Source organism: Megalops cyprinoides, chromosome 1 (assembly GCF_013368585.1).
Source record: "Megalops cyprinoides isolate fMegCyp1 chromosome 1, fMegCyp1.pri, whole genome shotgun sequence".
NCBI classification, from domain to species: domain Eukaryota; kingdom Metazoa; phylum Chordata; class Actinopteri; order Elopiformes; family Megalopidae; genus Megalops; species Megalops cyprinoides.
The window spans coordinates 68,539,607-68,562,464 of record NC_050583.1 but is presented as its reverse complement, the minus strand read 5'-3'; the positions used below and the strand labels follow the sequence as shown (position 1 = coordinate 68,562,464).

General features: G+C 42.8%; 1 protein-coding gene across 2 annotated transcripts in view; it reads right to left on the bottom strand.

The window, feature by feature from the left end:
* Positions 1 to 543: 543 nt before the first annotated feature.
* Positions 544 to 22,858, bottom strand: part of LOC118790863 (spectrin beta chain, non-erythrocytic 1) — a 95,450-nt gene continuing 73,135 nt past the window's right edge. For both annotated transcript variants that reach the window (XM_036547970.1, XM_036547978.1), the window contains 22 exons: positions 21,901 to 22,038; positions 20,487 to 21,243; positions 19,208 to 19,410; positions 18,832 to 18,922; positions 18,220 to 18,366; positions 16,555 to 16,818; positions 15,844 to 16,068; positions 14,680 to 14,769; positions 13,978 to 14,256; positions 13,596 to 13,726; positions 13,047 to 13,251; positions 12,359 to 12,733; positions 11,621 to 11,865; positions 10,329 to 10,467; positions 9,292 to 9,376; positions 8,880 to 9,076; positions 8,222 to 8,328; positions 7,728 to 7,782; positions 4,004 to 4,212; positions 3,503 to 3,676; positions 3,252 to 3,294; positions 544 to 1,978 (listed from right to left, as the gene is read on the bottom strand). In XM_036547970.1, coding sequence (XP_036403863.1) covers positions 1,763 to 1,978; positions 3,252 to 3,294; positions 3,503 to 3,676; positions 4,004 to 4,212; positions 7,728 to 7,782; positions 8,222 to 8,328; positions 8,880 to 9,076; positions 9,292 to 9,376; positions 10,329 to 10,467; positions 11,621 to 11,865; positions 12,359 to 12,733; positions 13,047 to 13,251; positions 13,596 to 13,726; positions 13,978 to 14,256; positions 14,680 to 14,769; positions 15,844 to 16,068; positions 16,555 to 16,818; positions 18,220 to 18,366; positions 18,832 to 18,922; positions 19,208 to 19,410; positions 20,487 to 21,243; positions 21,901 to 22,038 — 4,375 coding nt within the window. In that variant the 3' untranslated portion in view covers positions 544 to 1,762. The remainder of the gene's footprint in view (positions 1,979 to 3,251; positions 3,295 to 3,502; positions 3,677 to 4,003; positions 4,213 to 7,727; positions 7,783 to 8,221; positions 8,329 to 8,879; positions 9,077 to 9,291; positions 9,377 to 10,328; positions 10,468 to 11,620; positions 11,866 to 12,358; positions 12,734 to 13,046; positions 13,252 to 13,595; positions 13,727 to 13,977; positions 14,257 to 14,679; positions 14,770 to 15,843; positions 16,069 to 16,554; positions 16,819 to 18,219; positions 18,367 to 18,831; positions 18,923 to 19,207; positions 19,411 to 20,486; positions 21,244 to 21,900; positions 22,039 to 22,858) is intronic.

Sequence of the window (22,858 nt, the reverse complement as noted above, 5' to 3'; positions counted from 1 at the left end):
TTTTTTGAATGAGTATATTGAAGAATTTTTGCAGATCTACCAATGCAGCACAAAATGTTCCAAAAGCAAATGAAGATTAGAGTTTTAAGAGTATTAAGAGTATTAAGCTTAAAAACCAATCATGAATTAGCATGTGAGTGGGTTACAGTTGATATCAGTATAGATTTACTCCACAACAAAAAATTGCTTCCACAGTCATGGTCTATCATTACAATTCAGCTCTATCTGAGTGTCTATCTGAGTTCAAACCAATTGGGTCACAGCCACTCTACAGCTCCAGGGTAAAACTCGTACCAGTGTTTCACTGTAACCTTCAAAATCATGACTCTGTGTTAAAATACAATGCAGATACTTATAATCATTAATTCATTCATTCATAATTCATCCATACATCTATTCATTTGTTCATATAATCATGAATCAAATTAATATATTTTACGTAACTAAACTGATGCCACTTCCATGTACTTATTACAGATATTTAACCTAAATGGCCAGTCACCCTTGGGGACAAAGCTTAAAAACACACCAGAAAATGTACAGTCATTTTTAAAAGCATTTTAATGACATCGCACATATTTAACAGAGAGGGTAAAAGTCTACAGGTGCAGTTCCATACATCTGACAGCCTGGCCCATGTTTACTATACGCCTACAGGCCCAGCCATTGCAAAGGAGTTCATTCCTATTATGCCATTTTTGATTGTGCAATAAGATGAAAATTTTCATTACAATAGTTACAGTGACAGAGAAATGCACACTATGTATCAAATAGCGAGATAATGTAGCAAAAAATTATGACACGCAGTGCTATAGCCAACAAGCAAGCAACCGTTTTTGAGTAACATTACTTATTTTTTCCAGTAAATGCTTGGGTTCCACTTTTCCACTTAACATCAATGCTTTAAAGTGTTTATAATACATCTAGTTCTTATACTCTGTACTAGAATTATTTGAAACATATATTATAATGCAACTCAAGATCAACAATGAACAAAACAAAAACGATAAAACAGAGGAAAAATGTGTAAAATTACAGATTTAAAATTCATTCGGAGTACTATCCTTCATGTGTATCCAACACTTTTACATTTCACATTTGTTGTACAAGAGCCCCAGCATATGGTTATTGGCTGACATTTGAGTATGGGTTCTTATCCAAATGAATTCAAGTTTATACTAAGAATTAGCTAAGACAGTATACCATCTTTCTATAATGGATGGAAGTTTCATTAGTCAAGACTTAGCATAGCTACCTTAGTAGATGGAATTCAACAAACGTCTGCATTATTGGAATTTACAGATCATGAATGTGCAGAGTTATTGTTTTCAAAGCACCGCTGCCTTGCTTTCCAACAGCATAAAAGGATATAAGTTGTCCTCCCAAGACAGCCTCACAAAATTGAGGAAATGTTTTAATATCCAGACCCTACCAACTACATACAGTTAAACCAAAAAAAGAGAGCAATATCAAAAATCTGTTAAAAAAAAGAATAATAACAAGACAAAGCAACAATCTGGTCCTGTTTTGACATTTAAAATTATTTTAAGAGGGAAGCTGCCCAACACACCTCATACCCTGGCTTCAAAATCAAATATTTTTTGTGTCTGCGTTTTTGAAAACTCTCCGTAAGTTATTTCTAAAACCAATTGGAGGAACATTAGGCACAGAGAGTGGTGTCTTGGTTCTGAGCTTGCATGCTGGAATATCACCGGAGGTGACAGAAAAAAAAAGACTGCACAAAGGAAGGTAGGGGGGGCCTCTACTTCTTCTTGCTGAAAAGGCTGAAGCGCTTCTCTTTGTCCTTCTCCTTCTCCTTCTCCCTCTTCCCAGGGCTGGACTCTGTGGTGAGGGTGACGGTGGCTGGCAGGGTCTGGGCCCGGCTGGAGGCTGGAGTGCTCTGGTTGCTGGGTGTAACCTCTGACTTATCAGAGGTCACCGCGCTTGAGATGGCCTGAATCCAAGTGTTCATCTCCTCCTGTGGATTGAAAACGGTCATTTGGCCTGAGGTGACACAAGAAACATCCTTGGGATGCAGTGAAAGGCAGCCCTAGATGTTAAGATCTACTGCATTGATTGATTTCTCTTACACTTGGAAACTTTACCAACTTTTATTCACTATACCTAACAAGCCAGTGTCTCTCCTTATTCACATAAATAACCTAGACTTGTTCTAGGTGCCTGTTTCAGAAGTGCTGGAAATCAAATAAAACCAATGCACTACAAATGCAATGGGTTGCATATAAATTTAACATGTATTTTTGTCAAATATGGATTTAAAAGCACCCTGACCACTCTCCTCAGCAGACAGGCTTTACCTCATACATAGAGCAACTGTACTCAACATCAACACGATATCTGCACATATGATTGTGAGGATGTGGACTGAAGAACAAATCCTGTTTGTCAGCATTACCAGTTCTGTTTTTTCAATTTTTACTGCATGTTTTTTTTCCTCAATTTGCTTCTGCATATATTTTTAACCCCTTTGCCTCATTTACTGACCTTACATGTACTCAAAAAAGGTACAGGTAAAAAAAAATTGTATAAAACGTTCATGGAGACACATGGACTGACAGATTCAGTAAGTAATGTAGCTATGACCGTATAATTGCCTTCTCTTGGGTGCAAAAATTTCTCATGGTTGCCACGCTGCCACTTCTACCCACAGTGGTCAAGCTATCAGCCATTTGGGAAATCAAAGCGAAGTACATTTCTGAATGTATGTTTTTATGAAAAAACACATCAGTAATTTCAGTAATCAGTACTGAGGAGGCAGAAACACAAGTTACAGTTGATTAATTAATACTTCTGATTTAGTGTACACCTGTGCTTCTATTTAACTTAAATTACAGGAGTGTACATGCCATAAATTGCATAGCAGTAGAAACTATGTGATTCCATTTTGAAATGTCCAATACAAGAGTGCAAAAATCAAGCAAAATAGTGCAAAAAGCACAAACAAGCTAACATTCTTTCAACAAGTAACTGATATAACTGCGCCTGTTTTTAGCCTGTGCATGTAGTGACCACTAGGGATCAATGTAGAGCAGCATAACACAGCAACCCCAAGACCCGATTTGACACTCTCATTGTCTCCCTCCTCAATGCCTAAATAGACACTGAGCTCCATAAAAACACCGTTCAGCCACCCGAGTCTTACTTAACAAGGATGGGTTAAGGATAAGCACAGCACAGATCACAAAATTTTTGGAAGCACATTGAAAGCATATAAAAATAAAAGGACTTACGTCATCTTTGGCTTGGAAGAGATATTCATTCCCATCTGTTACTCTGTAAAGACAAAAATGAATGCGTTCGATTTCAATGTATCTTATACCTCCTCACATTTGTGGATCTCGGGGGAGATGTGCTGGTGAGTGGCAGTGATACAATACTAAAACACAATTATTAGTCCCCCATTTAATAAAAAAATCAGATGTGACAATAAATGACTACACAAGGTTTCATGTATATTTTCATCATGTTTGACTATCATTACCTGAGCTTGAAGACATGCTTCTTTTTCTTGTAGTCCACGGCGACCTCACAGACCGCATCCTTCAGGCTGATGGGAATCTCATTGTGGTATGGAATGCCTTGACTTGCGTTCTTATTGTCTTTATAGAAGCCCATTTCTTGATTATTGATCACACAGTACACGTTATGCCAGGATCTGAAAGAGCATGCACAAAAGGGCCTGGGTTAGGCTGAGAGCCGCAGTCATGGAAACACAGGACTGCTCCTCTCCAAAATGGGATGCCTGTACGCATTCTGGCCTTTTCTCTTATTGGTGAATTCGAGATATCATTATAAAAAAAGAAGCATGGAATGCCTAAAATTGTGGCTATTTATCTATACTTTTCCATTCATTCATCCATACATCTTTCAAAAGAGCTGATTTGCTTCTAAAAAACTAAAGCATGACCCTTGTTTTGTCCTATCCACCACTGGTTCTTGTCACTCCCATTCACTGTGCCCTGAAAAGGGGTGGGGTCCATACCTGCTGGAGGCCTTCTTGTTGTGTCCCTCCCACTCATGCTTGCGGTGCAGGAAGCCCTCCAGCTGGGAGGAGGGCGAGTCCTGAGATTTGGCTGGCAGAGTGGAAGCCTGCTTTCCCTTGCGGTCCGCAGTGGGAGACGGGATGGGACTGGGCTCCTTGGAGCTCCTCTCCGCCACGCCATTCACAATCTCTCCTCCGTCCACACCGTCCTGCCAAAAACAGCCAGAGAGAGGGAAAGACGGGGGGAGAAAGACAGAGACAGAGAGAAAGAGGGAGAGTGAGTTCACTACTGGACATGCCCACCAGTGGCATGCTAAACCACACTTGAGCTGCATGCACGTTAGGGTCAGAGACTGTGTGGAAACGTGAAGAAGACAACAGCAAGCAGCAATGAAGGTGAAAAAACAATACAAAATGACTGAAGGGCAAAGGGATAAGAGGAGAATTATGTGGCTATACCAAGGCACACAACCTCCCTCTTACAGTAGGGAACATACATAACCTAAATAATTTATATTCTGTGCTAATGGAATGAATACCTGAGGAGGTTAGGAGTAAAAATAAAAGATTTAACAAATCAATGTTTCCACTTTTATGACAGGTGAATGCAATTTTTCAGAGAAAGCATTGTTTTTTTCTTCCATTGAGCAATCAAAACCTATATTCACTAACTACTTCAAAAATGCATAAAATCCTGTCAACAGGGCACTACTGGAATCTGTGACAGGGTTGTTAGATAACAAGCCCTGACATACAACTAGGTTAAACTGATGCCCATACAGCAGTCTCAAATTGTTAAATCTGTGGTACATTTAACAATTGTGCCCTAGATCCACAAACTAGGGATTCGCATGAGATTCACTGCTGCACAAGGGTCTACACAGTTCTAAAGTTCACACATCAACGTACTGAAGAAAAGTGAACAGAGATTGGCTGACTTTGAGCTTTCCACTCCAGTGCAATGATATAGACAAGAGCAATATCATTTGAAAGAGAATTAAAGTGAGTAAAAAAACAAGACAAAAACAGAAGTGGAACGCTCATTCACTTGCTCAAGCTCATACACTGAATTCTGACAATGTCACTGTATGAGGCATGTCCATGTCATATATTGCAATGGCTCTGAAAGCTTTCTTGGATCACTATTGCTCTCACATTGAATTCACATGGATAGCACAGACCCATGGATATTTTGGGATTACATGATTAGAGGAGAGCAGAATGAAAAAAGTGACATCATCTCCAAAGCATGCAGTAAAATTTAGATTAAAACATGCACACAACTGGCACTGCCACCCCAACAAGGAAATCTGATTGACACCATACAGCACACATCAAAAGACACATCAAAAAACACATCAAAAGAGTGAGAGCTAAAAAAAAAAAAAAACAATTCAAAAATTGCTTGATTGACACTCATAATAATTAATCACTACTACCATTGTTGTAAAATGGTAGGAGAGTATAATGCTAAAAGATATGCAGACACCACATTCACTCCAAAGTATGGAAACCAGTTACCCCAGTACAATGACCACAACGAGGATGATGGGATGCCAATCCCCACCCTCTGTGGACTGTTGCTGTCAAGCTGCACACCCTTTCATGGACGGAGAGGCTGTCGCCCCCCCCACACCTCCACTAGAGCACGTACCACTAAAATCCTCATGCCTACGGAGGCGACTGCATATCCAGGTACACTCAATTTTCCTGCAGTCATCCCTATTTCATCGCTATATCTTTTTTTTTCAAACAGAGTTTGGGAACAGCTCACAAACAGCTCATTGTCTCACAAAGGAGGTCTCTTTCAGGTATGCATTCACTCAATCAAGCAGATTGGGAGGTTTGTTTTGACATTACAATAGTGAGACTCCTGTCAGTTAGAAATCACAAGGATTTTAATTTGATGATTTGAAAAATGATTGAGTTTGATCAAACAAGCCTGATTTACGCAAAACCTTTGTAAATTGGATTTTCCTATAAGATGGTTGAATGGACTAAGATAGGAGCAGCTTAAAAATTTTAAACTTGACAGTTCTGTGGATTAGTTAAGATGCAGTAGGAGTACAGAGTCATGAGCTAAGGATGAAAACAACTAATGAACATCCAGCTAGTCTGACCCTGAAATGTGATCTGATCTGTAAACCACAAAACATAAAGGTAAATCACAGAACAAACAAGCAAACACAAAAATAAATACATATATGAACAATCAGTGGTTGGTGACAACTTGCATGTAAGACATGCACTGATAAACATGGCACGGACTGACATTAGTCACAAACAGAGGGTTATTACTCAGACATGGGAAACATAAACATGTGGACACTGCCTGTAATGAACAGCTCACTGACTTGGTTTTATTGTTAGTTAAGGGGGGGGGGGGGGGGGGTTGCGTAAATGATTCCGCTGTCAGGCAACATGCAACACAATTTTGACAAAATGAACAGTCGTAGCAGGGGCAGAAAATAGAATTTAAAAAGGCAGGCAAAACACAAGAAACAATAAAATCACATTGGTTGTATTGGTTATTAACATTAGCATTAGCATTTCGTAAGTTAAATCCGCAGATGAGCAATGAATATTTTCGAAAAGGACAAGAAATCAGAACAATGGACAAAAAAGGGACAAAACGTGATGACTGGCTCCAAAAGAATCATTGATCATAATCAGGACATTAACCTGCTGTAAATCACTGCTCATTCTGCTGCCCTCTCCACCTACACAACCCTACTCACACAGACACATAGGACTTAACTGGACACTGCGGGGCCTCAACAATTCACAGGCTGACATACAGCTGTTCACCGGCTGACAAACATGCAGCTGTATGGCTGACTTTATTAACTGGCCACCAGCACTACAGACATCTGTGGACATTGACATCAATGAGCCACGTGCTGGAATCACAATTAACAGATTATTATTGTGGTTCAAGGTTATTATGTGGGAAAATCCCTGGCTGTATTCATTGTAACATCTCTCAACATGGTTTCAGATCTGGGGATTCCTCCAATGGGGTTTCCCACACTGGGAAAGACATTGCCATGGTTGACATCATCAATTAATTTTCATGACAATAAGAGAGGCCAATCCCCTTCTACATACACTGCCCACTGTGACCATACATTACATTGTGCCATGGTGCAGTCACTACACACCTTCATGCCTGTTGCCCTCTCTATAAATCAGAGAAAACAAGATACTAATTAACTGCCATCTATCCCTTTACTGAATGACAAAGATTTGTGTGTCTTCCCATAACTGAATTAATTTGATTCCCACAACTGTATCAGACACTTCATCATATCGAAGTTTGCAAGGCAAAGCTTTAGCCTAGGACACTATATACCTGATTTCAAAAAGGTGTGATCCACATTGACCAGGCTTACTTGACACTACTTACTCTTCCATTCTTATCTCCGTTTTACTCACTGCTAAAATCTATTAATGAAAAGAGAACTGCAAACATCTAACCTACATCAGATTACAAGTCTGAGGCAAAATTGCAGGAAAGGTAAACAAGCTTGTTGGGTGGAAGCTGGGAGAACTGCAAGCTGACGTTGAGAAGCTGAAGGAACAGAACTGGACTGTGCATATCCTTAAGGGGTGAGGGTCTGACAGTTACGATCAGGCACAAAGGTCACAGTCCACCACGCTCGTTGCCAGTTCGTCGGCTCTGAAAGCTGGTGTAGTTTTGGTAGACTCTGGAGCGGTAACTAACCCGTGGGGAGTCCTGGTCTGATGGCAGCCCATTCTGAGCAATCTGCTCACCCTCCCTGTGGAGACACAACCAAGCGCACAAGCTCTGTAAGGCCACACAGTGAAGAGCACTGAGCTCACATGCAAGTGATCATCATGCACCATCAAAGATGCTGAAATAGAAAAGAAAAACTAGGATGTAAAATATTACGACCATGAGTGCATGTGTGAAGCTGGGAGAAAATGATTCCTCTCTTTTTCTCTTCTGAGTGTGCAATATCTAACATTATATGGAGACCATGTAGGTTCTCAATCTATTACAGCCAGTTCTGAGTCATCTGAACTGTGTGCCAGGCTGTTAACTGTTATAACGAGACAAATCGACAGAGCGGTGGCAGTAGTGTAACTGTTCATACTGCACTGATAATAACAGAGGGCAACGGTGCCACTCTCTATCTAGCCTGTGTAGCAGATGGAAAGCAGTGTGTGTCCCCTCCTTTCAGGGAGAGATTTTACCGCTGCTGTGGGGAGTCCGAGTCGGGTGCATGCACAGGTTCTGGTGACGGGGGTTGCCTCCTTCTCTCTTCTTCCTCTTGCTGTCTTCTCACTTCCAATAACTCCATCTGCATTGGGACAAAGTATAGGCCAATATTGAATGTTTTATAATGTTGCGCAGCCATCCATTCACTGTTGTCTCAATGCAGGAACTGTATAATGACACCTGACTAGAATGAAGAACAATATTAAATGATAAAGTCAATACCATCTGAAACAGACAGACAGCCGGCATCTTACAGTCAGCATTAAAGTCTGAGCTTATATCATAATGCACCACCTGTCCTTTTTCCTGGTCCAGGAGCTTAAGATAGATGCTGGTGGTGCTCCATCTGAGCGCATAATTATCTAAATGAATCATACAGTTCTTTGAGCAAGTCCAGACATTGTCCTTCCTCTTGACGAGATGCAAAGTTTCTAACAGCATTTAGATTAGATTTAGATTGGTGCCCTCCTGGACAAAAAGGAAATAAACAGACTGAAGACATCACCTAATGTGATTGTGGAGGGTTAACATACAGTGTAGCAGCACCATTCCATTTGGAACCTTGGTGCCGAGCCTGTCCACCCTTCAGGCCCCTGAAGGTATCCCTCTTCCAGACAGCTTCCCTGCACCCACCGTGGTCAGCCGCTCCAGCGCAGAAAAGCGCTCCTCCCAAGTAGCAGCTGACTTCTCGAAGGCCTCGTGCCTCTTGATCAGCTTCTCCACTTCGTCCACACTCTGGCCCATCTCCCGGCTGGACAGGTAGGGCTCCTGTCCCAGCAGCCACGCCTCCGCAACCCCCGCGTCCCGTGAAAACTGGTGCACTTCCAAAACTGGATGACAACAGAGGCCACAAAGAGAGGGTCAAATTACACAATCAAAGGGAGCTAGCACTCTTTCCAGCACAATGGGATATATAATAGAAAAAGTAAAACTAACTCATTGCATAACTCAATTGCAATTGGCCGAGGACAGAAGTCACGTGGTATGAATTTAAACAGACACACCAAAGCACATGCAAAAAGAGATATTGCACAAATGACTTTACTCAGTCTCAGCCACTCCCATCGGTCCTCCCACTTGTCAATCATGTCTTTCCTCTTGTCTGTCAACTGTAGCAACTTCTCTTTGATCTGAAAAATGGAGACATCAGGTGGTTAGAAGACTCTCACTCTAACTTTTTAAGGGTCTTACTAAAACAAAATGCATGTTTGGTCTATCCAGCAGGACTATAAATACAAATAGTTATATATGAAATGATATCTGTATAGTGTGCAGCTGAAACAGTCTTGCTATTGCTATCACTGTAGGACCAGTTAACTGTACAATTTGCATAATACTAGTGTTACCAAATAATGAACAGCTATCAAACACTCATATGCTCCCATTTTAATGCTGACATACCCACTTACATAACTATTTAAAAATACACATATAGTCAGGCTATATTTGTATAACATGTCTAGGTAAACAGGGGTTTATTTTGATTCTGGATAGATGTCTAGAGTGCCACCTGGAATTAGAATTGAAGGTAAATCTTGCTGAATTATTCTGGATTGTGAAAAGCTCACAGTAACTTATAGAACTGAATTATTGTATTGCCTCAACACCAATGAGAAATAAGAACTAACCACAAATGTAAAGCCAAATGTAAAGCCAAATGTAAAACCTTTGACAATTAAGTATAAACACTTTTTCAACAGTATTATATTCATACAGCATTATACAAAATAAATCTACTAGACTCTAGAACACATCAACTTGGGCAAAGAGCTGCCCCTCCATTGCCTACAGTCTCATCTGCCTCACATGATCCATGGTGCTGCTGTTCATTTGCAGAGTCTTACACAACATCACAGGACCTGTTCTCCATCACCAAATGACATATTCCCCAAGAAAATCACCCTGTAAAAACTGAGTCCCAGGCTTCAGGGCAAAGCAAAATGACACTGAACATTATGCTTTCAAGCTGCACTCCCTTCCCAATTATGTACACTCTGTCTGTCTAAAGCCAAATACTCAAATGACAGGGGAACATTCAGGGCCCCATCCTGTTGTGAAAGGGTGTGTGGTGATGTGACCCACCTCCTCTGATGCATAGTGCTTCCGTGCCAGCAAGGACTTGCCCAGCTCGATGCAGGCCGTGAAGCTGTCGTTGCGTGCGTCAATCTCAGCCTTGATCCCTTGGTGATTGTTCATCAGCAGCTCCACCGACGACACATCCCTGCAAGGCAGCACACAATCACATGGTTAAACAGTGGGAGCACACACTCAGGAGGGGGAGAAGCTGGTTAAACTTATGGAATTCTGACCACAGGATTGTGGGGCCATATTCCAGCATGAGACACTGAGAATGGTACTGGGTCAGCAACATGGATAAGCGGAGGGAGTGTGGAGCAATGGAAATGGGTTTTGCCAATAAAATCCCATTTAGGGCTTTCTTAAATCCTTGCGTAAGGCGTTTCATACACATACAGGCACTGCAGAATAAGAAAAACAATGGCTATCATAATGTACATGCATACAAAATAACCTGTATAACATGTCATTTGTAAAACGTGTCTTCAGATGTTTTGTTCACTATGCCGCAGCATCACAGGAAGTGCAAGAGGTCCTTTCTCATTAGACAGCAATGTTAATGCCTGGCTAGAGTTTCACCCTCTCTGCCATCTAACATCATTAATCAGACATGTGATCAGCAAGCAGACTTGGGTGTCTCTTAGGCACAGATAAGGGCCGGTCAAAGTGTTAACAGAAATTTATTGTTCTTCCTTTTGTGCCAATTGAAGTCAAACTGGTAGTCAGTAACTGATTAACTGATTACAGTAAAACTGTAAATCCAATACAGATCAAACGCTGGTTCAGAGACAATGCTAGACTTTACCGTGGCAACTGAGTGCAACTATACAGCTGTAATTATATATTATTTTCAACTACTTTCTTGGGACCCAGTTAAGTCAGTCTTTCTGCCCCTGACCCATATACTAGACTCAACCTATAAACTCTTCATGAATTTGCTTTTGACAACCCTCCAGATGAGACCTCATGGGATGATACTGCTGCGAAAAATTTGGATGACTTAGGAAAAAGCTGAACATGGCAACAAAATCAATTTCAACTTCATGGCATTTTTACTTCCGTGGAAGTACATGTTGGAAATACATATGACATGCTATCATTGGTCCCAGCAGATCCAGTTTACAGTTCACAATCCAGTTCTGAATTAATTTCTGCTTTCAATGTAAGGGCTGTCTGCCATGTAGCACTGACTGCCTGCTGTCCAGAAACCATCATGATGCATTAATGAAGATTTGCTTGGATTCGCTGTTGTCTGCTTCATGTGTGGTGGTGATTGGGCTGATTTTGTTCAGGCATACCTGGGCTTCTCCTGGGCCTCGATGAGGCGGATGACATCCTCCATCCAGAGCATGAGGTCTCGCACCATGCTGAAGAAGCGGAACTTGTCGCCTGTATCCAGCAGCCGGACCCGGCGGCCCTCGCAGGCCTCCAGCAGAGTCTTCCAGGCCTCCAGCACCTCGTTCTCCCTCTTCTGGATGTCGTCTGCCTTGTCACCGGCATAGGCTGACTGGAGGCGAACAGCGTCCTCCTGCAGCTGCCTCACCTGGGAGCAAAACAGACACCTTCATCACATGCACACTTATCACTGAGATAAACGCATTCATACAAATACTTGCGATTTTCAGTCCTGAACTCCTATGTTACTATGTTGCTATGTAACAGTTTATCTGGTGTTAAATTAAATGTGGGCTCCTACTGTCAGTTGCATTAAATGTTATAATACTGTTGTCTGTCCATAACTTTTTATGTAAAACTTATGTGTTACTTACTTTCACAATATTTACAATCTTAAAAGTTTGCAATCAATGAAATTAGAAAAAAATACATATAAGCACTGAGAAAAGTAAGACCAATTTCTTCATTCAAAGCGATGGGAAAATCACAGTGTGTTTGTACTGAATTTATGAAGGATTAACCAGTAAATCGCATCAATCCCAAAAGGTTCTCACTGTGTTCAGTGGATGTGTGATGGTATCTCCCTCGTCCCTCCCTCATTCCCTCCCCCAAAACCAGTGTCAGTGGTTCAGGGACCCCACCTGCGTTCCCAGGGCCTGGATGTCGTGCTCGAAGGTGGTGTGCATCCTCTGCAGTGTCTCCACTGTGTTCTGGTCGCGGCCCAGCTCCTCGGGCAGCTTCTTGTGCTTGTCCAGGATGCGGCCCAGGATCTCCTTGGCGTCGTGGTAGAACTTGTGCAGCTCGTAGGAGGCGGCCAGGATCTGCGTGCGGGTGTCGATCAGCTCCAGCAGGTCTGCCCACGCCTCGTTCAGCCCGTCCTTCCACTCGGCGATGGTGGCCGCGTCCGAGTGGCCCGAGTTGATCAGCTCGTCCGCCATCTGGTTGACGGCATCCACGCGCTCCTGGCCGATGTTACCCGTGTCACGGGCGAACTCCCGGAAACGCTCCTGAAGCATCTGCAGGGATGCACACATGTCAGTAATCCTGACAGCAGATTCACCTCATACTGAAACTCTCTCTCCCTACTATCTATCTCTCTGTCACAAATGCTCTAATAACATTACACGGCAGCAAATCATTACAATGGAATAAACTGATAATTTTTTTAATATGTTCAATGAGCACCATTGTCTATTTCTTTTCTTGCTTTACATTTCTGTTCACGCCTCCATTTTGTGTTGGTTAGCTTGGCTTTCCCATGACACCAATGCACTCACAATGTCAGTCTGGTCATGTTACGGGCATATCACAGGGGGTGGAGAGTCTTACAGTGACATGCTCGTAGTCCTGTCCCAGCTCATGGGAGCCAGCCACCACCTCCCGCTCAGCGATCCACTGCTCCAGGTCATCCACCTCGCGGTTCAGCTGGAAGAGCCTGAACCTCTCGTCCAGCTTCCCTCTTCTCTCCTCCGACAGGTCCTTCAGCCCTGCATACAGCTTGTCAACCTGGGACTGGCGCATGCTTATCCTCTCACTGAAAGGGGAGTCACAGGGGACAGACGGTAAGGGACAAGGAAACCACTGGTAAACCTTCAGCAAGCAACAACCTAAAGGTAATTTTCTGACATTTCTTCATGTTGTTGCAATAATTATATGTTGGTGGAAACTGAAAGTAATGCTGTTACATTGTAATGTGTTAACTTGGCCAGAGAGAGAGAGAGAGAGCATTAAGCAATAATAATGTAGGAGTAAGCTACTGACTTCATTAGTTCTGCTCTGGCGGAGCAAAATATTATCATCAACTAACGGTGGGTCAATGAAGATAACCATGGCTGCATCTGCTCTTCCGATTTCCCACAGTCTAGGTGCCTAACTGACCTCTCTGGATGTCCCGCAGCCACCAGAGCCCTACTGGTCTTGGACAGTTGGTGGACAGTCTCAGCATAATCCTCAACTGCCTGCTCAAGGATCTGGTGTTTCTTCAACATAGCAACTGAGCTCTGCTCATCCTGAGAGAGAGACAAAGAGGGTGGTTGGTCAGTACAAACAGCAACAGTGTCGTAGTTTAAGGTCAACAACCTTGTCCTCTGCAGGTTCTTCCCATATCCCAGCTTCCTCCCTGGCCCAACTCCCTTTCCCTTCACTATCCAGACTGTCAGATCCTCCATGATCCCTGAAAGAATTTTAAAATCCAGACTCCCTCCCCGCCAAGTCCTGCCTCTGTGACAATGGAAAGTACCATCCCTATTCCCACCCGAACCTTGGCCTTCTCCTCTGACATCATGTAGAGCTCCTGCTCACTCATCCAGGCCTCGGCCTCGGCTGCGTCGAAGTAGTACTGCTGGGCCTTGTGGGCCTCCTCCAGGCGGCCGTGCCGCTTCTCCGTCTCCTCGATCATCAGGCCCCAGAGCCGCTGCAGGTCAGCCAGCCGCTGCTTGATGGCCTCTGCGCTGGGGCTGTCATCTTTCAGGATGTTCTGACTCCTCTCAAAGATGTCGTCACAGCGGGGCTGGTGGCCTTGGATTTCCTTCTGCAGGGTCTAAGGAGGGGGGTACACAAGGTACACAATGCATTTTAGAAATGAAAATGGACACGTGGCCAGACCTTCTTAATATAGGCCTGTAAATCTGTAAACCAAACATTACTGTTTATTACTATTATTTATGCACTTCGCAGACACCCACACTTAAAATACTTAAAATTCAAACACATTTACAGATGCTGTATTATACATATACTATAAAGAGAGAACTGGTTCTCAATTGATCCTAGCTGATAAAATAAAGGTTAAATAAAAAATAAAAATGGAACAACGTGAGCCATTCACACAGATGAATTTTTCTGTTGAGTGACTAAAGTGGCTTGTTGAAGGACAGAATAGCAGTCTGCTATATAGGCTCAGACCCACAACCCATTTGCCTGCAAAATGTTTTACCAATAAGTCAATTTTACAGCATCTTACTTGATTTTTCTTGATGAGAAGCTGAACAGTTTGTAAGTTGTGACCGTGGTCTGTGGAAGTTGCAAGTGGCATCCTCTCTTCAACCCAGAGCTGTGGATAAATTAAAAATATATATAATCAGGTCCAAGTATTTAGCATGAGACAAAGGGATGTTCATTTAAATGGTATAGATACAATTATACACCAACAAATCAGCAGGGACTTGAAACTTGTTTCAGAAACAAGTCGATGTTTAGAGTATGGCTACAAGCATTCTATGTATTCAGGCCATCATTTTGAAAGAGGCCTTGATGATGAAATCAGAAATGCGGGAGCTTCTTCCCGCTCCACAAGCCAAATCAATGTGCATGACCATGTGAACAAGGCCACTGCAGTCTTCTGCATAAATAAATAACTAACCCAGGCCTTGCATAAGTGCACCTGGTACTCAAAAGCACAGCTGCTTCCCACAACAACAGAAGCAAAAGCCTACATGAAGATGACATACTGTAGCTTATTCACACAAGTTCTGCTGCTGCATAGCGAGCCTCTTGAAATGGTGCGTTCAGGAACTTACACCCACATGGGCTGGATCTACACCTCCTCAGTGAATACATTATATTGCATCATATTTTTATCTGCTCCACAGAGGCCCTCGCCCAGGCTTACGTTGACTTATAATGACATCCAGTGACTTATAATTGTAACTGTTTTCACTGATGAAATTTGATGGGCCAGTACTGAGGCCACTTTGAGCTAGATTATGAATGTAAACATTGGTCTATAATAATTCACGTCCTACTTTCATAAATCACTTACATCGTTAATCATAAATTACTCAACTCTTTTCTTTCACTGTGGAATAAAACAAAACCTATTCAATTGCCCACTGCTAAATGAAAACCTACGAAAAAAGGAACAGAAAAAAGATAACTACAACTAAGAAAGGCAAAACTGACAGACTTCCACTGAGTAAAAACCTCTTTTTCAGAAGTCAGAATTTTGTTTTGTGAAACTATGGCATTTTATCTCACCGTTTAATATAACACGTAAACTCGGACTGACATGCAACACGGATTGCCCATAAACAGAAATCACCAGTCCAAACTCACAAACACCAGAGCTGGAATCAGGTGTTCAGAACATAACCCCACACACAACCCACTGAGAGATTGTGTCACTCACAATCTCATCCTCCACATCACGGTTGAACTGGTGGATCTCACGAGAGGCCATGAGGAAGTTCTTCCTTTTGCTTAGAGGTTCCAGCAGCTCCTGGAACTTCTTCTCCACCAACCGGCGGCGCCCATCCACCTCGTCTGTGTCCTTGCCCTCCTGGCTCAGGGCCTGCACCTGGCTCTGAAGCTCCTCCACCTCCTTTTTGCGCACATCTACCTGGTTCTCCAGCATCTGGAGGCATGGTGAAACAGGGATAAAGTTCAGGGGTGAAGCATGCAAACCCCAGGGTCAACAGCTGTTTTGCAACACATAACACAGGCATAGAGCTGGCCCCAGACCTCACCACGATTTCACATCGAATTATGTAAACTGTCTTCTCTCACTTCCTGGGGCTTTGCGGCTTTTGTAAGCTAGTATTCCACAGAAGATAATGAGCATGCAGTCTGACTGTCTTTTGGGGTCAAGACTTTCTTTGATGTATTTCCAGTTTATTGAATCAATGGCAAAAAACTCTATCTTGTACTCTACATGCGGTCTGTAGCTGCAGGGTACAAAAATGAGCAATGTTATTGTCAACAGAATAAGGGCTCTGAAAACCATGACCTGAAATGAAATTCATCACATACTGAAATGTGTGGGAGAGTCACATTTCCTTTTTGCCAAAAGACAAACAGAAGACTGATCGCCCCAGTGCTGACAGAAGGAAATAATGCACACCTGCTGCTTCTTGAGCAGGATGTTGACGCTGGTCAGGTCCTTGCCGTAGTCGTCCGACTGGATCTGGCCCTCCAGGCCCACCAGCCACTTGTCCAGGTCGGCGCAGCTCTGGGTGAAGAGCTCCGCCTTGTTGGCATCAAAAAGGCACTGTGCCTTAGTCTGCGTGGTGGACTCCAGCTCCTCCCACATCTTGTGCAGAGCCTGCAGCTTTTCCTTCACCACCGCCTCGGTCTCAGGCTTCTCCGCCACCAGCTGCATCCCGTCCTGCATGGAGCCGAGGGAAAAGGGTCACACATACTGTGGAGTGTGTGTGTGCGGGGGCATATGGGCAACAATGCTGCTGACCCCAACTGAATTCATTTAGCAAGGTCAGGGTTGTGCACTGGGGGTCACCACTGAGAGAGCATTATAGATGCTTTTGAGTTAATGTGCTTTGAGAATGTCCTGTGTGACACAACTGAATAGGATGAAACATTCCCTGAATTGACCCAAAAGTCTGTCCAGGAAAAAAGTTAACCCCCAAAGTTTATGTTGTGAAAACGACTTTCTTTGTTTGTGAATCATGTGAGTTCTCTATAGCTTTGAGATAAAGTGAAACCTCAAAACATGACACCTCAAGATGATTACTTTCACAGTCATGCTTACAAAAATGTCTGTGTACAAGAAATTTCTCATTGAATTGAACAAAATGAAAAAAAAAAACAGTAAACCATAATCTTAATGTTCATAGATAAAGAATGAAATGAATAAGTAAATAATTATCCCTAACAAGGTGATATCTAATGCATCCATATCCCTGATTATGACATTCTAGCAGTCATTTATGTCCAAAACTACACAATAATCTGCATGGAATATATAAAAATCAGATCCTCCCCTTTAGTAAATGAACCCTTCATCACATAAGAAATACATGGAAACAATTTACTGGGCACTAGGAAGAACTGCATATGAAGAATATGCAGAATTAGCATATTCTACAACTAGCAAAATGAAATCATTATTTTTGTGTTTTACAATCCTCTGTATCATCCAGTCTAAATTAAAATAAATTTCATATAATTTGGATTCTTTTACCATGGATTTTACCATGTACTGACAGTCATAGCGAAATAATTGTATTTACAATCTCAGTTTGAAGTCACAGGAGAATTTATAGGAAAAATACATACACCTCTTCTAAAATGAAAATGAATCTCAAATTCTCCATTTCTATACTCTGCCTGTACAGTACTCTGCAAAATAATGCAGTTATACATTTCACTTATATCATTTGCATCTATTTTTCATATAACAGAATAGAAACTCACTGCATCAAATCACTCTCCATTTCAGCAGAATCTTGCCCCACTTAGCATTCACAGCCAGTATGGCTCACAAGGAGAGAAAAAAATCTCCTTTGTTCCGAACATGTAGCTGAAAGCACTCAGTTGAAGGTGACTTCCTGTCCACTGCTGAGCCAAGGGACCTGCATTTTCAAGTCTAAAGCTGAATTTTATTTGGATCGTTGCTTGCTGAGGGAGAAGCCACACCCACAGAGCTATGGCAGAAAATATTACTGCCCTTAACTGTTGCACTACACATCGTTTAAAAAAAACACAAAGCCCCCATAATCTGAGCATCACACGGTTTCCCCTGGGTGGAGTGGTGGGAGGGCACACTTACTTTCTCAATTTTGTCCAGCCACTCCTTGTTGGACTGCAGCTCAGCCATGAAGGCCTGGTGTTTGAGCCACTTGCTATGTAGGTTGCGGGCCTCATCGTAGGACATGTCCTGCGCCGTGAGCATCTTCTCGTTGATCCAGAGGGACAGCTGCGCAGACAAGGGGAGCAATTAGAAGCACAGATGGGGATGGAGCTGTCACTGGCACAGAGCCTCATTCTCTACTGTGTGACACTCTTGCTGGGGGATTCCACTGGAGAGTCCACGGTTGGCTTTGTACACCTATACGTGTGGCTGTTTCTTTTGACGAAGCCCCTTGGAAATCAGCCTTATGCATTGTATAACGTAGCACAATGCTCAGAGATTATTAAAGCCATTCTGTGGATCCTGATAGCTTCACTACTCCAATACCATACACAAACCCTGGATTCCACCCTACTGTAGTGACACACTTTCATGACGACTTGCTACTCAAAACTCTGGATCAAACCAATTTGCCCTGTTGTGAATCACATGTGACAGCGTGGTCCAGTGATTTGGAATACATCCTCCTGGCTTCTATCCACATCTACAGTGGAACTAAAACAGGCCAGAAATGCTCGTGCAGCTGCTCACCTCCTGGCAGTCCTGAAGGAACTTCTGCAGGTCCCGGTTATCCTTCAGCCTCATCAACAGCTCACTAGCTGCCTCCCGGTTCTTCTTATGCCTGTGTGCATCGACACACACACACACACGGGTCACTCTGGCCAGCAGTGTCTCACAAAGAAATACTAGCATTCTATATGAAAAACTCAGAAACGCTACTGTGTACTTTATGAACTGCCAAGTGAATGTGCGACCATCCAACCTTATGTCGCAAACGATGAGTTGGGCATTAGGGGAATACCATATTCTCATGCCTCTGGCTTGCCTGATGTATACGTGACCTACAGCTTTGGCTCAATCAGTGCTTGGGCATGCAGTTATATCGGCCACCGGCTGGGTACGTTACCTGTCGTCGATTGAGTCCACCTTCTCCTGGATGCGGTCGGCACTGATGTTTCCATCGCTCACCAGCCTCCTGCCTGTCTCCACCACTGCATTGATCTTCTCCTCGTTGGCATCCATTGTTGTCATGAAGTCCTCCTGCTTCTTGATGGCTGCCTCAGCAGCTTCGAGGGTGGTTGGCATCTCGGTGTGAGCCAGCACATACTCCTGATGAAGAGAGGAAGAAAGAATGTGACATGCATGCATGGCATTGTCACACCCAGAACAGTCCAACAAGTCAGCAGACCCAGGAAAGGCAATGGAGAAAGTACATGGTATAATCACTATCCTCCAGAATAAATAGGGTCTGGGGACAACTGAGAAAGGAAGGACTCCAAAAGTTGCTTGTTTTCAATGATGCAAGTACACCACCATTTCCTCACATTCCTCACGTGATCACCATGACAGAGGCATAGATGTGCTGAAATGCTGGTGTGTAAAAAAGCATTAAAACCTTCGTATATTAGTATGTGCAACCTTAATTTATTTTTTGTTTACAATTGCCATCAGTCTACATCTTATCTATTTTCTTTTTGTTGTGAAGAGGAATTAACAAATCATTTAAAATTAGTGCAAAACTCAGTGGGTGTTTGCCAGAGAAATGTTGACCCTGACATATGTTTTATGACATTTTTTACATCTGTATAGAAAGCAAAAGTAAAAACAACCAAAATACTTCAAAGTAATATTTTTGTTGTGATTTAAACCACACGAGGTACTCACATTACAAAAACATACTCCATCAAAGCTGTCGGCGCTGTAGAATTATTTTTCCTCCATTTTTACCATACTTCTCTTATTGTAATAGGGCAACAACATGCTTATGTGATCATTTAGATTATGGGGGAGTGGTTATGTGGAGGGGTTAAACACACCTTCAACAGTGTGTTGTATTTTCAAGATTAAATGAAAAACATTTTGTCACAAATGTATATGCACATGCCCTTGCTCACAGTGTATAATGTGTACAAAGTAAATGTGATCAAATTGTAAAATCAAGAGGTGTGGTTCATATTTCATATTTCAGTTCATATTTTTGAGACAAATTCCCCTCATACTCATTTTTTCATTATTTAACCTGTAAATTAGCATATCTCTCCACAGCATGAGCTACAAACTGTGGTATGTATGCAACCTTGAACTTGCTGAATGGTTACATGCTTACAACATATCAATGAACACATCTGTGATCCAAGCTGCAGAGGTTCTTGCGGTTTTCCGCTTGCTGAGGTTGTGTGTCATACCTGGTTGTTGAGGAAGGCTTCAGCCTGCTTGGTGTCCCTCAGGAACAGCTGGTAGGCGTGGGACTGGGACAGCAGACTCTGCCGGTTCTCCCACATCTTGTGCAGCTCATTCCAGCCCGTATCCAGGGCCTGCAGCCGCTGGCGCAGGAACATGTACTGGGCGTCCGTCTGGCCCTGCGTCACCATCTCGCCCATGTCACGCATCTTCTGGTAGTCCTCCTCATAGTTGTTGATCTCGTTCTTGATGCCCTCGTGTTGGGCGAGCAGCTTCTCGGCCTCGGCCAGCGTGTTGGGCATGTCCTCGGAGGCGATGGCAGTCTGCGTGCGTGACAGCCAGGACTGGAAGTCGTCTAGGTCGCGCAGGAACTGCTGCAGCTTGCTGGCCTCACCCAGGGACTCCTCGCGGTTGCGCAGCGTGGCCTTTAGCTCCTCCCACACGCTTGTGATCTCGGCCAGCCGGCCCATGATTGCCTGTGCCTGGTCGGGATGCTCCGCCCCCAGCCGCTCTGCCTCCTTCTGCAGGTCACCCAGCTTGTCCTCAATGGCCGCAAGGTCCCGCTCCATGCCCGTCAACTTGCGCTGCAGGGCCATCACGCCCGCCAGGTCATTGCCCAGCTCCTGGGTGGACTCGATGACCTTGGTCTTCTCACGGATCCAGGACTTGGTCTCATTGCACTCCAGGTGGTAGTTCTGCACTCCCAGGGCGGAGCTGAGGGACTCTTTCTTCAGGTCCACCAAGTCCCGGAACTGGCTCCACCTGGAACAAAAAAACCAGTCAATACCAATTAGTGCAGAAATACCAGACTTTCATGGTGGGAAACCAAGAAGTTATCCACCTATGTCTACTCTAAAAAATGCACATCAAAACAAATGTAATAATATATTGCAAAATGTTTTTAAAACATATATAGCCATATACTATACAGGGACTCATTGTCAACCTAAACAGTTCCCTTAAATGTAATTAATTGAGATCTCTGGAACAAGCTGGAACAAAAGATTGAATACACTGTGTATCCACAGAACCAAGGCTTGAAAACACAGCTGCGTCTTATGATAAGCAATAATACATTGTGCATTTGATGACTTATTTCAGCCCATATCTACAGTCTGAAAGTGTAAAACAATAATTAACATACTTTATTTCAAAAGACATGCTTTTGAAATCAAATGTGCCACTACTTTGTCTACAAACTTTGTCACAAATTAAACAATATGCAAAACCAATGGACAGAAAAATGTAAAATGCATCTACCATTATCACAATTAGACAAATGTTTTACAAAAATGTGCAGTAATAGGAGAAATTAGGTTGTCTTGCTTCACAGTCTAAATATGTTGCTGCCAGTGCTTGTTGTCAGGCTGGGAGAGACACTGTTTTTGTCAAAGAGTCGCCTTAAAGTTGCCCACATACCTGGTGTTGAGCTTGTCTTGTTGGGCTTTGATCTCCTTCTCGCTGGGGTGTCCGCTGTGAATCAGCTGCCTAGCGATCTGGTTGACCACAGCTACACGTGAAGCCTGGTTATTCATTTCAGGCTCCAGGCTCTCAAACCTGGTTAAGACAGAACAGTGTTCCGATGTTCCCTTAAATTCATTTTCAAATACAACAGATTTATTCCCCTTTGGGGTTAGCATGATGGTAGAGATCTGGATACCTGGAACACTGACAAAGTCTTGGAATATGCCAGTGTGGTCCAGCTGCTCCTGAACATGTTGCTGAAAGAGCTGTTTTGCACCAAAGGAATATTTAACAATCTGGCAGATACCAATGTTATTTTGGCTATAAAACATTGTGGTCTAGTTGCTTAAGTCCAGGCTGAACTATAAAAATAAATTCTCACACTCCATGTCTGTGGGATTCATTGATTATAGTTTGTGTTTACTAAAGGTACAGATGTACCACTCCATTGCTGCAACAGAGTAATATTCACTACATTCAGTCCAAATACAACCTTATTACAGTGCAGAGTAGACGTGTTTCATGAAAAATCCTCTGAAGATAAAATATATGAAAATAAAATTAAGCATCCTCTGTTTGAATAGACGTGTCTCTTGCCTGTGTCCATTGTCTTTTATTATATTTTTAAACCAATTGTATCAATCCCTCTACAACGGCTACCGCAAAGATTTAATATCTATAGCAATAGAAAGAGGATAGTTGAAATTAGTTTTCCAGCTAAAAATCTGGAATTACAATGAAATAAATGTTTATTTAATGACTTAAATGAAATTCTGCTCTTTTACATACACAAGACAAAGATGCATGCTGTAATCTTAGATTAGATATTTCTGGAGCACACTGAAACAACAACTAAAATAATACCCTCATGCTGATGATGACCACTAATTCTGTGAAGACCAACACTTCTGAT